The 16,157-nt window shown below is 51.3% G+C and overlaps 6 protein-coding genes across 6 annotated transcripts; 3 read left to right on the forward strand and 3 right to left on the reverse strand.

The window, feature by feature from the left end:
• Positions 1 to 273: 273 nt before the first annotated feature.
• On the forward strand, positions 274 to 1,014 carry UV8b_01286 (uncharacterized protein; the record flags this gene model as incomplete). Its single annotated transcript, XM_043138784.1, has 3 exons — positions 274 to 282; positions 501 to 590; positions 814 to 1,014. 3 exons carry the CDS (start codon positions 274 to 276, stop codon positions 1,012 to 1,014), a joined length of 300 nt encoding a protein of 99 aa, XP_042994718.1.
• A 120-nt stretch (positions 1,015 to 1,134) lies between these two features.
• UV8b_01287 (uncharacterized protein) lies at positions 1,135 to 3,739 on the reverse strand (the record flags this gene model as incomplete). Its single annotated transcript, XM_043138785.1, has 4 exons — positions 1,135 to 1,231; positions 1,300 to 2,192; positions 2,261 to 2,442; positions 2,710 to 3,739. The coding sequence occupies 4 exons, from the start codon at positions 3,737 to 3,739 to the stop codon at positions 1,135 to 1,137; spliced, it is 2,202 nt and encodes a 733-aa protein (XP_042994719.1).
• Positions 3,740 to 5,891: 2,152 nt separating this feature from the next.
• Positions 5,892 to 8,356, reverse strand: UV8b_01288 (uncharacterized protein; the record flags this gene model as incomplete). Its single annotated transcript, XM_043138786.1, has 3 exons — positions 5,892 to 5,966; positions 6,054 to 7,651; positions 7,720 to 8,356. The coding sequence occupies 3 exons, from the start codon at positions 8,354 to 8,356 to the stop codon at positions 5,892 to 5,894; spliced, it is 2,310 nt and encodes a 769-aa protein (XP_042994720.1).
• Positions 8,357 to 10,812: 2,456 nt separating this feature from the next.
• UV8b_01289 (uncharacterized protein) lies at positions 10,813 to 11,646 on the forward strand (the record flags this gene model as incomplete). The annotated part of the gene is made up of 3 exons (XM_043138787.1): positions 10,813 to 10,881; positions 10,973 to 11,380; positions 11,521 to 11,646. 3 exons carry the CDS (start codon positions 10,813 to 10,815, stop codon positions 11,644 to 11,646), a joined length of 603 nt encoding a protein of 200 aa, XP_042994721.1.
• Positions 11,647 to 12,068: 422 nt separating this feature from the next.
• UV8b_01290 (uncharacterized protein) lies at positions 12,069 to 14,119 on the reverse strand (the record flags this gene model as incomplete). The annotated part of the gene is made up of 3 exons (XM_043138788.1): positions 12,069 to 13,515; positions 13,573 to 14,002; positions 14,071 to 14,119. 3 exons carry the CDS (start codon positions 14,117 to 14,119, stop codon positions 12,069 to 12,071), a joined length of 1,926 nt encoding a protein of 641 aa, XP_042994722.1.
• A 522-nt stretch (positions 14,120 to 14,641) lies between these two features.
• Positions 14,642 to 15,222, forward strand: UV8b_01291 (uncharacterized protein; the record flags this gene model as incomplete). The annotated part of the gene is made up of 3 exons (XM_043138789.1): positions 14,642 to 14,855; positions 14,919 to 14,978; positions 15,050 to 15,222. 3 exons carry the CDS (start codon positions 14,642 to 14,644, stop codon positions 15,220 to 15,222), a joined length of 447 nt encoding a protein of 148 aa, XP_042994723.1.
• Between the last annotated feature and the right edge of the window lie 935 nt (positions 15,223 to 16,157).

Here is a 16,157-nt window from a genome sequence, read left to right on the forward strand (position 1 = left end):
GTCCAAGAGACGGTATAAGGGCCAGAAGGTCAGTAAGCCAGTAGGGCATTAGGCCAGCAGCCTAGTAGGCTACTATAGGATTTTAACAAATATCCTATATGCTGTAGATGGTGACGCGTTAAAGGTAGCAGCTATAGCACGGTAGGTTTTACCTTGCGATAATTCTGCAATTATGGCAGCTTTTTGCACTAGTGAAAATTTATAATTCTTCTGACGATTTCCTGATATTTCTGTACTAAAGGCACGATTTAGAGGCATTGTTGTGGGCATATTATGGGCGTTGTAATGTAAAGGGTAAAATTGGTTGAGGCGCGAAGACTTCGCGCTACGCGTTTTTGTTGCGGGACTTATGGAACCTAACCTACCTAACCTAACCTAGGAACCTAATCCATTTCGGGGAGCTGCGTAGTACGTACCTTATAGGTAGCTGCTGACATGCATGCGTTTTCATTCTCAACCACATCTCCCGCCTTCTGCGACGAGCCCCAACAATCATCCAGCCAAGGTCAAGTCACACCAAGCATCGATTCGATCCGACACTTGAAAAGTTGCACTCATTGCAAGTCACTTGGTCGATTATCTCAGCAACAGTACGTCAACATCTTACATGCTTTTCTATGGCTTGCATCAGGGACCCGACAACCCCGATGATTCCCCATTTATGACTCCGTCATATACAGCAGCGATTACGCTCTGGTTGTTGAGTTGGCCGTGGATTTGCTCCAGGCCCCAGCGATCTCGGCTTGATTGTACTTTGTGCTCAGGTTCTCACCCATGCCCATCGTGTGAACTGACCCGCCGGTCGAATCGCAGCTGCAATACTTCCGAGAGCCTCGTTTCCAAATGCCAGACATAAACAAAAAATCGTCAAAGCAGCAGCAGCAGCAGCAGCAGAAGCATCGAGGGGATATTGACTCGTTAGCAATGGCAAAACTCAATATGCGCGGCTTTCTGGAAAACATCCTCTGCACATCTGCCTTCCATCACGCTCACTCCCGCTCACACCGCGCTTGAATTACCACGCAAATGCACTCGCTTTTACCGTTCGAGCCACCAGGCAACTGCACTACATGCTATGCAAATCGTAACCGACTGTCGTAATAAAAAAAATAGACATATAAATCGTCATCGTCATCATTGCCCATGATTCCCACCTTGATCATGTTGCCCATCCACCAAAATCAGAACCGTAATCGTCGCAGCGTATGCTTCTCGTATAGCACAAGCCATACTATGAGGCACCCGGTTAATAACAAAAAAAAAAGAATCCATGGAGAGACAGGGAAAGAATCATCTCACCAAGTCTTGCGTATGTCGGCTACCACCGCACTCAATCCCCAATGCGAGCACCAAGCCCTCGCCAGAACTTCATTGTCCGGGACACCGTACGCCTCCACAACCAAGACTTTTTCATCGTCACCATCGTCGTCGATAAAGTCCAGCGCCTCATTGAAACCCATGCTGTAGAACGGCGGGGCCGGGCTTGACCTTGCGCTTGCAGACACGTCGTTTCTCAGGTTCCTGTAGTACAGCCCGCCCCAGTCTCGTACCCGCACAATCTCGTCTGCCTTGACTACTCTGTAGATGTAGTCAAAGAAGAGAGGGTGCGGTGGCTGCGAGCAGGGCCAAGCTGAGACAAAGTACACGTCGTACATGAGACGCAAGGGCCATGATACCCCGTCGATGGCGAACTGGACAGTGGCGTCGAATAGCCGCGGGCCGTTGGCGTACGTGTCTTCTGCCATGGTGACGACGGGCTTGAATCCGAGTAATTCAATCCGCACTGTGTCGACGACAGAGAAGCTGTCTTCGTCGGGGACTACGAGTGTGTAGTCGATTACGGGGTATGATTGCGCCGTTGGACCTAGGCAGTCGGATCTTTCGCCCATGCTTTCGACATCTTCAGGTCCTATCCTCCGATCTTGGTGCTTTGGACGGCGGGTGCGAATGCGCGCTATTTGTGAGCGGCCAAGGTCTGCCGTCGGTCGCGCCGGGCCAACCCAGCCGGCGACGGAGCAGCACGTCGGGGCCAATACCTTGCCCACAATGCTGCTTGCCGACCAGTATGTGTGACTATTCCGATACTGGAAGCCACATTGCGGGTAGGTATGGGAGAGCAAAGCGAGGTTGTCGGTTGCAGAGTCCGGGTCCAGGTCGATGAGGGTGTTCATGATGAGAAAGGGAAACGTTGGCTAATGCAATCAAAGTGTCAGTGGCCCGTTGAATGAGGGAGGCGGTAAGGGGCGGTTGAGGCACTTACCCCAGGTAAAACAAGGCCGCTGAAGAAGGCAAAAGCATCCGAACTAATTAAATCCAACCTAAACTCCTCATCATGCGTCCGCAAGTTCTCCATGGTGCTGTCCAGATTAGGCCACTTCATTGCCTGAGCAAATTTTTTGAGAACCTTGACCTGTCGCTTCTTCAGCTTGTACCGCAAATTGGCTGCCATCGATATATTAGCATATCACACCATCACTGGTGAGGTAAAAAAAAAAAAAAAAAAAAAAAAAAAAAAAAAAAAAAAAACACGTCAAAATCGCAACGGCAATCAAAAGAAAAAGTATCCAAGTCGGGCGAAGAAGTCCAAGTACGGGGTACAGGAGGAAACACAAAAAGAAAAACAACAATATGAAGTTCAAATTTCAGAGGAAAAAAGAAGAAGATTAAAAAACAAAAACAAAAGCGAGGCGAGATTGCCACATCACTCACTTTGCTCTGGCGTCGCCCCAAACCCATCAACCCTCACATTCTCCCTCCACCGTCTCGCCAGTGCCAAATTCCACCTAATGGTCGGCGGAATCTGCGCCAGCAACTTCTCCTTTGCCCATTCTCCATGCTGCTTCGAATGGATCCTCAAGTCCAATTCCAGGCTGAGCAACAGTTGATGGAAGAACTTCTTATACATGGCCACATTGACATACTCTGCGTTGAAGATGAATCTAGTAACGACCTGATTCCTCGGCTCTGTAAAGTCAATCCAGTCCGGGCGGGATAACACAAGCAGCAGATCGGTAATCTGCTTATCCAATGTCCTGTGGGGGCTAAGAATTCTATCAGGATCCCGGAGGATCCGCTTGTACAGAATCCTGTACAAAAGGGTTTCATCGTCATCCTCCAAGCCGGCTTGAAGTTCTTTGAGACGCTCCAGTATGCGGAAAAGGTCCATTGGGCGAGGGAGGATACCAGGGTCTCGAAGTGCAATGGTTGGCGGTAGGGAGGAGCTCATCGAGACCCATTGATTGAGGGTGATGGTACCTGGTCGGAAGCCGTATCGAAACGCGCAACTTGGTTGCTCGAACGTCTCCCAGGGGTTCGTTGGACGTCCAGCTCCTTGAAGCCGCAGAGTCATGAGCGGCGTCATGGACTCGTGGATGCTCATGCAATCGGTATCGTCGGGCTTGGTACTGGACGTGGTCGCGTACAAGGCATAGTAATGTGCCGGCGCGTGAGGCACAGCTCTCTTGTGCCCTATGTAAGCTGGGGCTCCGCGAGCAATCAGTTCCATGGCATAAGGCGGCGCCAGTTGATCATTGCTGGAGATGCCGGGGGGCGGCCATCGTGTCAGTATCGGCGGTTGAGGCGTTCCGACTCGTTCCTCAGCATCATCATCATCGTCGCTCTCTCCTTCTCCGCCGCCAGGACCTACAAACCCGTCCTCCTCATCCGCAGGTTTCGGTCGCCTGGGTCGTCTTCGAAAGGATCGCTGCCCATAATTTATCGGTTGCGCAGTCGGATCCATCGTCCGACTTTTTTTACGGGGAACGCTATCCCCATTCGCCTTGTAGAGCATGTCAGTGCCACTGCCACCATCGACCCGGCGAATGTTTCCTCCTCTCCCGCCGGCTTGCAACGCATGAGCCTCGTTGCGTCGTCGTGGACCTTCCTGATTCCACGAAATGTCGCGGCTGTCGCGGGTAGTCACTTTTTCGTGATTATTCCAAGCTGCTCCCGCTCCTGCTCCTCCGTTGGCAGGACCATGTTTCGATGGTCTCCTCAGTTTGACCGACGCTACATCCTCTGCAATCTGAATTGGTGATTTCAATTTCAATTTTGACTGGCGCTTCTCCTCGGCGAACGAGCCGCCATTATCACCATCTCGGGATGCTTTTAACCCTTTCGCCCGAGAAGCCAAGCTCTTTGCACGTAAGATGCTTCCTAGGAAGCCTTTCTTTTTCTTTTTGGTATCCTTTTCGTCGTTCATGATGGCATTGGAATCGCGCGTAGGGTGTTGCAATAGATGGTCGACTCTGGCAGAAATCCCGTGCCCGACCGCTTCCCTGTGGCTCTGCTAGTCTGGAGCTGGAAGCCAGTATGTGGATCGGTCACAGTCTCCTCTCACGTACCGAAGTTCGTCGTCACTGGGGCTTGGGTGGAAGTGCTACCAGCGATGACATACATGGAACGGTCGGGTTGAGGAGAGCAACTTACGGAGATGGGAGAAAACGGCGAGAAATCGAGGTGGTCATAGTCTAGGGTGGATGTGCTCGCACCAACATGGGGGATTTAGGAGGTAGTGTTGTGCTGTCCAGTCTGGCTCCTTGTGTCTTGCACTCTACCTCCTGGTGTGGTCGAGCAGTCGGATCGCCCAGCTATCATGATCTAAGGATACGTCCTCGGGTAGAACGACGGGATAGACGACGCTGTATTTCCCTCGTTCCAAACAGCCGAGAGGCGGAGACAATGCTTGGCGCCAAAGAAGGAGGGGCGAATTGTACAAGGAGAAGAAGAATGTGTAGAAAGTGGTCGACAATAAGGTTAAGCTGCACGTCTGACAGTTTCAACAACTCCTGGACCATTCATGCAGGGAAGCCTGCATATGGCAATCGGCCCGCTGGGTAGAGCGCAAGGCAAGGCAGGACAATCCGATTGAGTCTGGTTGAATCGTGTCAAAGGGGAAGACGAAGAGCAGTGATTCAAGCCCGCTGGATAGGTTAGGTTGATGCAGGCAGAGCGGCTGTACTCCGTGCGCTTGCTATGATTATTCATTTTGCAAGTCGCTGCGGCATCTGCATCTGGCATCGATGCCTGGCATGTTGTGCAAGTTTGGCGGGGAGCAATCCAAGGAGGAGGCTGGGCTGGGCTGGGCTTCCTCCCTGCTGCTGCGGCAGGTGCGGCTGCCACCCAATAGAATGCGCCGCTACCAACCCACCTCATGCACATGACGGACAAAAGTCGCAAACCAACCACAAGCCCGATGGGCTGGCTGGGAGCAACCACGTCGACAACGCTTGCACGGCAAACGCGGAATACCATGCATCCATCACACCAATACGCCCCGTAATGAAGAGCAAATAGTAAAGCGCCTGGTATCCTGGGGTTGATACGCGCCTAAGAAAGCTTGAGCCTTCTAATCGTTCCGTCGCCGTCGCGCAGCGGCGCAGCGGCGCAGCCCAGACGCTCGCTCCATGTCCAGACAGCTTACAGCTTCAGCTCCACTTTGCTCCGGAGTCCGCCATCGGTTGCCTCATGTCACCGAATTCATTTCGGGGACCAAATCTCGCTGGTACAGTACCAGACATAATTATTGGTATTGGAATGGTGTACTGACTGACGTGCGGTGAAAAGATGCAACGGTCTCGGATGTAGAAATATACCCAACCAACATTGGTGCCGAGAGCAGTCCCGTCCCACAGATACTGGGGGACCCAGCTTCAACCTCCTCGACTCCGTACCTCTCCTGTTTGTTCGCGACCCGGCAGCTGGTGGCTTTGGCTTCCACTTTCTTTCCTTCTCTTCTATTTCTTCTTCTTGCGGATATGTTATTGCTTACTTAGATTTCGAATGCTTCATGGGTTTCCCGTTGCGGTACGGAGTTGCTCTCGGCGCAGAATTGGGCTTCGGGGTGTTTTTGCAGTCGCATTTACACAACTCAGAAAGCTGCCTCAGCACTTTCATCTTAATTCCTCTGAAACCGTCTCGGTACGATTGCTGCGGCCGTCGCCGAACCTGGCGAATGCTTTTTGGTACTGTCATGATGTCAGTTACCATCGCGATGCCGCCACAGCCATCAACTGCCTGGGTTATGCATGAGTCCAACGCTGGCAACCACGTACCTGCAAGACGAAATTGACAATCAGTGCCACCATCAACGCGACGCTCATGATCAGCGGTCCAAGCATATTGTCAAAGTCTTTGCCACTCCTCTCCAGGATCATGCCCCTTCGGACGTTTAGCATGTAGTAGCCCCAGAGCCCCGCGAACGCTGCAATCATGACGTACACCACGCCCATGACTTCCGCAAGCAGGCTCTCGCCAGCAGCCGAGTACAAGGCTATCGCCAACGCCCCCTGAAGGATGGCGACATTCTGCCATTTCAGAAAAGTCCGCTCGTTCGCCAGCCACACCTTGGGCTCGACTTTGAGCTCGCCCATGTTCTTGATCCATTGCTTGGGCTCCACGACACCCTCAGGAAGTCGTGCTTTTTGAGCACGCTTAGCCCTAGCATACTTGGACAGAGAGAGGCCAGGCAGCACGGATGACAACGTGCCATAACCACCGGGCCTTCGCGTCGGTTCCTCTTGTTGCTGCGAATTGCTAGGTTCGCCCTCCTCTCCCCCTTGACCAACACCGCCGCGGCTGCGCAGCGAAGTGGACAGTGCTGCTGCCGCCTTGGCGTCGGCTGCCATTCTGTCAGCCAGGTATGACTTGCCTACGGGGGAGCTCTGAGCAGCCTTGTACGAGTTGGGAACAGTGCCAATCAGGCTACCGACAGCTATGGCATCATTGGCCATCCGAGCACGTCGCTCCTCCTCCTCCTCAAACGCCTTTTGGGGATCCTTGCGAATGTCTGTTTCTAGATCACTGAGCCAGAATGGCAGGTTGTTGACGTGGTCTTCAAACAACGATGCCACGCCATGGACAAACTTGGAGAACCTCGGTGCAGGGTGCACCAGATGGGAGCTCATGAGGTCCTCGATCCAGGCAGGACGCTTGCGGTTGTTGTCTCCTTTGAGCTTGATGTCAAGTACGGCGTACGGAAACTTGGACACCTCGCTTTGGTTGATGTTTCGAAACGGATACGTCATGCTGCTGTTGTCAATATCCTCCCGGTGCCAGTTCTTGGGGTTCCGGCAGGGGCGGTCTGGATCAAGTGTATCCTCCCGGATGAACGCTAGGTCGGTGTCGATGGAGATTCGTACGCGATCATCGAGGGGCTTCTGGAAAGCAGTCCTTACGTAGTTTGCTCGCAGAACCGGCGAAAGCTTCCTCGCCTCGACGAAGTTCTGGATTTCAGCAACAGTACTCTTGAAGCTTTCGATTTTCTCCCCCGGTTGGCCTTGGCGTTCCATTTTTTGCACGCTCTTTTCCATTCCGTATTCTCCATCAATAAATGGCTTGACCCATTTGTCCTTGATCGTGAACCGATGTTCTTGGCTGATGCCCTTGGCGTCGGCAGTCTTCTGTTCGACGAAAATTTCAGGTCGAGCGTTGAGTTGACCATACCATCGCAATCGAAGAGAAGATGTGTCCGACTGCCTGTCAACCTTTTCAGAGTAAAGCTCGAATTTCTTGTTGTCAAAGTAAAGAGACGTCACGGCAGGCGAATCGTTGCCATCGACCTCCTTGGAAGTCTGGTCACTATATACAAGAGAAGGAAGTCGGCGGAGGATCAACGTCTTGACCTCGAGCAGATTCTCGGGATGTACCCAAACTATCGGTGTCATCACTGTCAGCCAAAATGCCCCATTCTCAGAGTCGCCTCTCATCAACAGAACCTACACTTGTGCGCGGTATATCTCTCGCCGTTATGGGTCTCGCCCTGATTGTTCAAGTCCAATGGGGTCGCCTCTCCCTCCAGCTGTTGCCTTATTGCAAAGTACATGATGGAAAGTTTGTTCAAAAGCGGAGAGTAGCCCTGCTCTGAATTAAAAGGTCGTTGAGCGAGGCTGAGTTGCATTATTGGTCGAACTCTGTAACGATCGCCTCGCTTGCGGTCATGCTTCTTGACAATCTTGAGAAAGCCTGTGTAGTTTATGCTGCTGTACTTCTTGACTTCTTTGACCTCGTTGGTGATATCATCTAGCTGCTTCTCGAGGGTTTTGAGCTTAGAGATTTCGGCTTCTCCCCGAGGTGTGGCCTTGTTGTCTTCTGAGGGCGCCAGTTCTTTGAGCTCCTCGAAAGCGGCATCTACTCGCTGCTTCAAAGCGTCTACTCGTTCCTCTTGGAAACGGGCGACCTTTTCGAGTTGAACATTAAAGATTTCGTCGCAGAAGCGGTTCTCGTCATCCTCGGTCCATGGCACGGTGTCATCATCAAACTTATCCTCGTGTAACAAAGCCTTGAGCTTGCTGTAGTCGATGTACTTGTCTTTCCACGGCGCGTACACGGCCTCGCGGAGGGTTTTCCCGAATCGCATCGTTGACGAATACAAAACTAAGAATTGCTCATCGATGGGCTTTGGCTTGCTCGTCCAAATACTGCCAGCTCGCTGATTCGAACTTCATTCGGCTACTGGCAACGAATGAGACAGGAGAAAGCAATGACAACGGATGTAGAAGGGGCCACTGTATGCAGAAGGGACGGGGTAACAGCGAGTTGATTTCGAATCCAGTCTCAACACAGACCGAAATAGGTTTTTTTTTTTTTGCGAGCTAATCGTACCAGGACTCGCAGAAATTGCCCACGATTGACAAAAGATTGCGTCTTGCCCAGGTGGCTTAAAATAAAGCCCAGGTTAAGTACCTACCTAATCAGATCCTTTAGAGGTAACTTATCTTTGGCATGGTTGAAGCAGAAAGCCGCCCATCAGACTAGAGCAGCTCCATCCCGTAGGATGCATGTGCTTGTATGAACCCGATTATACAATATTGCTTGTTTAAGCTTACAAATGTGGAGATATGCGGGTAAGCAAGCTAGACGGACACCTTATGAGGTGCTCCGCAGTAAAGCCCCGTTTTCATCGACTAATTCTATCCCTTGACTGTGTTAAGGTGCAGCTTTTATGACGGACCAGGGTTTTAGCCAATAGAAAACCGTAAATTAAAGGGTACATTAGCAGACTAGTAAATAGTAGAGTAGTATAAGTACCGGCAATTTCCAGACTTACAAAGAGCTACATCGCACTTATCGCACCTATAGGGCCAGGCATATAGCGCTGTGAGGCTATTCCCACAATATTAGGCTGTCAACTTAGCAGTGATAAGGGCAGATAGAAAGGCGTTATTACTAACTCTTAAGATGTCACTTATTGGCTTTATTAAAAATGCCAGAATTCCCTAGTATAAGGATTTTAGTGAGAAAGGTTTGGTGACTAGGCCAGTTGCCAAGAGGGTACCTTGTAGGTATTTAGCAAAGAGTGGGTCCGATACAAAAGCTACACCTTAACACAGCCAAAGGGATACTCACCGGGTTCAGCAACTACCGCAATCAGCTACATGCCTTGCCGTATCTTGCGGCAGTTTTTGTCGGAATCGCTGTCGCAATTGCCCCAATTGGGCATTTTGCGACAGATGTGCCGTTGCGCACCGTTGCGCACGATATGGCCCCGCTTTGCCCTGCGCCTTGATTGGGCGCACGGGCGGCCCGGCCAAGCCGCGCCGATGCACGTGACTGCGGCACGCGCACAAAAGGCCACATCGTGTAATTGCCTCTCTTTTGCCTCTATTTCCTACTTTTCTTAGTTAGTCATAAATCAAAGAAGAATATCATACCTTTGAACGGTGGCCACACGGTACATGATACCATGCGCGCGACCCTACGTACAACTGGGTAGCCCTTTGATGTGAAACCAACAGTTTTAGTGGTGTTTGCATAGGAGCGGCGACCCAAACAGATGAAGACCACCACGTGCAGTTATCTACATGTATTGACATGTACCTTATAGAACACACCCCGTATCAGGTAGCAAAGACCTTGCAAACCGTCCAACCGGACAATCCACCACGAACCTTGTAGAAACCAAACCCGAGGATGCTTGCTGCCTTGAAATCGTCATATGCGAGCATTTGTTCTCCCCCTCAGCTATAGATTCTATGTGCCTCCATATTCGCTTTCCTTGACCGACAGGGGTATGCCTTTGCGCTTTTCACATACTGATACCGCAACACTACATACTCGCCTTTTCTCTCGGGGGTGGCCTTTTTTTTTTTTTTTTAGGCATGGAGAACTTGCAGGAGCATCCAAAGAGTGTCCAGGTCAGCAGACAAGGATGGATTGCATACTATGAATATGTCATGCTGGAGACAAGTCATACTTTGGGGCAGAAGGGTTTAGTCTGCCAAACTGGCGTTTCGTAAACGAGAGAAAAAGGTCGACGACACGCTGCGGCTGGCTGTAGGGCCTGTGCATGGGCGAAGATTCGAAGAAAACATCAAGCGTGAACAGACAATGGAGGAGAACTGGCCTCCAAAACCTAACGACACCGTCGTATTGCGGACCACCTCGCCCGCTCCAGGGACGCTCCGGCTAGGAGGTGCGCCAAAGTCTGCACTGCATCAAGACTTTTGGGGCACTCTGGGAGTAAATTGATCGCGACAGTTGACCTGTGCGAGCAGCTTACGCTACTCAACTTCCACAATGACCGACGATGCGGGTTGTTTGGGGGTTTCTACCCAAGTTATAGCAAAGCTTGAGACCTTCTACCAGACTGCTTACATAAGTCTAGTCTGGTGCTACTTCATTGCGTCAATCAACCCAACGCAGCGTCATTCAACTCCAAAAAGCCACTGAACTTGCGCGCGCGCAGTTCAAAGCCTCCCCTGCCTGAGAATCCAGAAACCTCCCACGCATCTGGATAATTAGACACTCATTCCGCCCCTTCCCGCCGCCGCCGCCGCCGCCGCCGCCGCCCCGAAACGCCTCCCTCGTTCGGCAATGGCCTTCCTCATCCTCGTCATTGGGGACCTGCATATTCCCGATCGCGCACTCGACATCCCAGCCAAGGTAATCGATCACCAACAAGCCTCTCCTCTCCTGCGTCGCCTGTTGCCCCGTGTTCCTCCGCAAAAGCTGACTCGCTCGCTTCACCGCCCAGTTTAAAAAGCTCCTTGCCCCTGGCAAGATCGGCCAAACCCTCTCCCTAGGCAACCTTACCGACAAACACACATACGAGTACCTCCGGTCCATCACACCCGACCTCAAGATTGTCAAGGGTCGCTACGATGTGGAAGCCACCTCTTTGCCACTCACGCAAGTCGTAACCCACGGCAGCATCCGCATAGGTTTCCTAGAGGGCTTCACCTTGGTCTCCACCGAACCGGATCTGCTCCTCGCCGAAGCCAATCGCCTGGACGTGGATGTGTTGTGCTGGGGTGGTACACACAAGTTCGACGCATTTGAATACATGGACAAGTTTTTCGTAAACCCGGGCAGTGCGACGGGCGCTTTTTTAAACACCTGGGGCGAGGCGGAGGATCCCACGCCTAGTTTCTGTCTGATGGATGTGAGTGTTCCCGGAAACATCGTATTTGCACTCGTCGATTACTTCCGTTCTTAGGCCGCTGTGCTTGAAACCCTCGCTTTTTGTTTCGGCTGGCTGAGCCGAGAGAATAGATGTTTCTCGCTGGACTGACAATTCAACAGGTTCAGGGAATATCACTTACGCTGTACGTATATCAACTACGCAAAGATGAAAAGGGCAACGAAAACGTTGCGGTTGAGAAAGTCACCTATACGAAACCCGTCGAAACAGCTGGAACCTCATCATGAGGGGAGCCATCAGAAAGGCTCATCTTGACGTGAACGCGAGCATACCTATGCGGGCCGGCAATCACTGTACCGGAAGGAGGTGTCTGTTGGCTGGGGCATCCGCTTTTGACGCGTCCACGGGGGCAAAGGAAATCAAGTAGTGATATCCAAACAAACCCCAAACTGGAACACTTCCATTTCCAAACCGAACGGGCGCGAGCCCGGGGAAATTGACAGATCCAAAAAAAAAAAAATGTAAATACAAAGAATCAAGTTTCATCGCTTGGTATCTTGAACATTCGACTTCATCAGAAAAGACAGACACCTTCGCCAATCAATAATGTATGCAACCTCATTTCAAGCAGAAACGCCCATGCACCTCCATCATCACGTCGCTTGCGGTATCTGAAAGAAGAAAGGAACCCCCCAACCAGTCCAGCTTGTTACACCATCATGCTTCGTCGTCTAGAGGCGCCCCGCTCCTTGGCTCCAATAGTCTTTTCGCTGTCTACTGCTGCTGACCTTCTGCGAGTCGTGGCCCCTCGCCGACGGCTTGGCTTGTCTGGCTCTGCAACCTCTTCACTATCGATTTGCGGCGATGAGCTCATAAATTCGTAGACATCAACGATGCCGCCTTCCTCATCATAAACTTCCAGGCTCATATCAGCCGCATAGTTAACTGCTTTAGATTGAGCCGTTGACCGACGAGGTCGTCCTGCCTTCGTCGCCGCGGAGACGTCGGAAGTCGTGCAATTCCTTGCTGACGGACTGCCGGGTGTGCTGCCAGGTTCCGAAAGGTTCGCTTCGGTATTTACTGTAGGAAGGCGCCCTAACAAATCCTCGACATCGGATTCGCGCTTAACCTTGACTCCATCGGTCGATAGGTGTTCGCATTGGCTCGTTCGTCGCGCGTATTTACCCTCCCCTGTCACTGCATCAAAAAGCTCTTTGGTGGGCCGCCTCATCTTGACCCTCAGATTCGGCTCTGCGTAGCTGACAGTTGCCCTACTTCTTCTGCTGGCCCGCGAACTCTCGCCGTTCAATAAGATATCAGCCGGAGGAGGCGTATCTCCTCGAGATCCATCCCCTCTTGGTGCGGATTCTGGCGAATTGGGCGACATCAGAATCGCTTCAGTGACAGGTGTCGTAAGTTCACTCCTTGACAACGAAACGCCTTCTGGAATTGTCGCATCCGGGATTGGCATTGCTTCCTTTTTGGTGGCGGTTTCATTCCTGGCCTTGCACGTTGCGCGTTCCTTCGTCGGCTTCGACTTGGCCTTGTCTGACTTGGCTATAACCACCTCATCCAACACGACAGGTCTTGAGTTTTTCTTCGGTGAACTGATATCATCATTGGTGCTCTTTATCGAAAGTGGCTTGCGCACGTTTCCGCTCGCAGTCTGTTTCTCTCTGGTTTCCTTCCTCAAATGAGCAAGCTCGTTCAAGGTCTTACCTCCAGCTTTTTCTCGAATAGAGACCTTTTCCACTACTGCCGGAGGAGGCGCGTTTTCGTTTGTCACAAGTCGAGATGAAAAGTTTTCTGATTCATCCTGCAAGAACTTCCGTTTAGCTCCAGTCTTTGCCGGCGCGGCGATGGTCTCTGGCGCTGGCGACGCGGGTTGTGTTGAGGGTTTTGGAGGGCGGGTCGCAGGATCATGTATCTTCTTCTCGGGTGACTGAAGGGAAATCTCGGCTCTCCTGATGGCTTTTGGTGAAGCAAGCAAGACCGGAGGCACAATTGGACTCCTTGGGCTGGAAATATTCGCTTCTGATAATGTTGGTTGGGATGGAGAATCGCTCTTGACAGGTTCTTCCTCTATGCGTCGCTTGGATGGGCTTTCAAGGTCTGCAGAGTTTGCTTTGAGTTGCAGGGCACGTATTTGCTCAGGACTTGGGATGAGAAATTAGCGAAAATCCTGTCTTTGGAGGGTGCAAATAGATGCATACTTGAGGGATTGCCGGGCCAGGGGCCTGCTCTCAGAAATGGAACCGAGCTCTTCAATATCCCTGGCTATGTCTCGTAATCTCCGCTTTGAGGGACTAGGCCTGCTGGCAGCAAAGCTAATCCGTTGCTTCCAGCTATTCCGGATTTCAGGAGAACGTCTTTTCATTGGGGGTTCAAGTCCCAAGCCAGACAAGAGAGCCCCCCAGTCAGAAAGTTGAGCTTCCAACTTGGCTTTGATGGCCAAAGCATGGTCAGCTATGCGTCTTCCCTCATTATCCTCGACTTGTTTCTCAAGCTCCAGAATGCGAGTTCGTAGTCCAAGGTTCTCCGAGAGCATGAGAGCGCATTCGCTCTCCAACTCTCGTATTCTCAAAGCTCGCACATTGTTGGACTTGGCGAGATCTCTATTTTGTCGCAGCATCTTCCTACGAACTGCGATCCAGTTTTTGTTAGTATTAATTTACTTTCAAAGTATTCAATAACAGTTGAACGTCACGCACGAGTTTCAAGGCTCTCCGAAGACACTGGTGCTTCATTTAGCCTGGCCATTCTTCATAATGCGTAGCTGTAGTGGTTCAGCAAGAATTGGAACGGCTCCCTTTTTGACGACAATTGATGTTGATGCTTTGTTCGCTCTTTCCGGAGTAAGCGGACGCAAACAGCTTCGGGTGCTGCGAGACGTGCTGACAGTCGATGTGATGGTTGGTGAATTGCCGGGTTGGATTGTTTGAGGTGTCTATGTGGTTGTCATTACCTCAAGCTAAGTTAGTATTTACTTCCAGGACCCGTTTTGGAGCGAAGCAGCAAGCAACAACCAATAGCCAACGGCAGGGCTGGTTGCTGGGCTACCAGCATCAAGACACGTGAGTGGGCGATATCTCATAACAACCCCACCGACATTTTCGGTCTCCACTAAACCGCACCCCACCCAACCGCACAACCGGTTTGGGGGAGCGCTTTGACTACGAAGCTGATCATCATCCCCAACTTATGTACCAACTTGCAGCCCTTGCAACCCTTGCAGCCCTGACTTGCGGCTCCAACTTAGTAGCTGTGATATCATCGCCAACCATGTCATACCCGACAAGATCACTTTCAGCACAAATGCGGCCCCCCAGTGGCGCTGCAGCTTCTTCCTCGCAATCGCCGGCACTAGTCGCACGAATTGAAGAAAAAAAAGCTGAGCTGCAGAGCTTGAAAGAGCTACAAGACCTCAGCAGAGCAGTGGCAAATCAGATGGAGGCTTTGGAACAGAAGTTAAATACTCTTTCCGACGGGACTGAAGGTGTGTTTATCGTTCAAGATGGCAAATATGGTTGGTTTTTGCTAACTTGGATACCTAATCCAGCCATTGCAGCTGTAATGAGCAACTGGCATAACGTGCTACGAGCTATCAATATGGCATCCAGTAGGCTATACGTCCGGCCTTTCCTCACCTGATAGATTTTTTTCTAACTGTCCGGCTTTTCTTTCTATAAGCAAAACTCGCTAAACCGTCGGGCGACACCTCCATGGAAAATGGATCCAAATCCGACGATGCGCTTCCTCAGACTTTAGTCCGAATACCCACTGAACATGCGCCAACACTACAAGCTCAGGCCGAGGCGATTGAAACCGCGGCTGCCGAAGAAGATTCAGCCGTGACCACGTGAATATAGTCATGAAAATGGTCGAATCAGAATGAATGAAGCTACCACCCTTGGAGTGCTTGAAGATAAATCGGAGGCAACGACTAAAGCTGAGAAACCGAATTGTTCGACGTTTAGATTGGACCAGATTGGGTCGAACCATTTCTACTGTTCTGTATCCGGAGCGTGACCTATTCTGCCCCAAATGTTGGCATATAGAAGCTGCAGTTGGTCCATCACCAGTCTTTCATCTTGGGCTGAGATGGTTCTCTGTAGGACATGGCCATGATTCTCGACTCTTCCCTTCAAACCGCATGAAACGTCTTGCATCTGATGTTGCAATGCCGGCGCTTCGATGCAAGACAGTGTTGGCACTTGCCAGCTGCGCCGGGTCAAGGTTGTCTGGGTGTGCTCTTGGTCCTACTATCCGGCCAAGGCCCATTACTGCCAACATACTTGGCTTACAACATGTTCCGTGGGGGAAAGAGATGTTTCGGACGAACTTTTCGGTCCGATGGGCACTCCGAAAGAATGCGTCCTGTTACAGGGACTAGTACAGTCCTAGAACAGGCGAGGTACGCGGTTACAACGGAAGCGTGTGCGATGTTCTGGCTTGGTAGGACATCTGCACAAGGACGCGTCGGTTCATATACCGTGCACGGCAACCCTTTGCCCTGGCGTGCTATTATGCCAGTTTATGTGAACAGCTAAAGACAGTAGTCTAGAGCTCAAATCAATGATTGCCAGGCCGTGTGCTTACGCTGGTGCAGGAGTCCAGCAAGCTGGCCTATAGAACCAGCCGAGACGCTGTTTTCATGGACATATATATATCCGATTACACTAGATGAAAATTTCCTGGCTAGTGACTGTCTAGCATCTCTGCTGATGAACTCCAAACATGTTGAATAAACGGATAAAACAAGACGGTGACGATAATGGCCCTTGGCCGGGTATTTCGC

The sequence above is a fragment of the Ustilaginoidea virens genome, chromosome 1 (genome assembly GCF_000687475.1).
Source record: "Ustilaginoidea virens chromosome 1, complete sequence".
In the NCBI taxonomy this organism is placed as follows: domain Eukaryota; kingdom Fungi; phylum Ascomycota; class Sordariomycetes; order Hypocreales; family Clavicipitaceae; genus Ustilaginoidea; species Ustilaginoidea virens.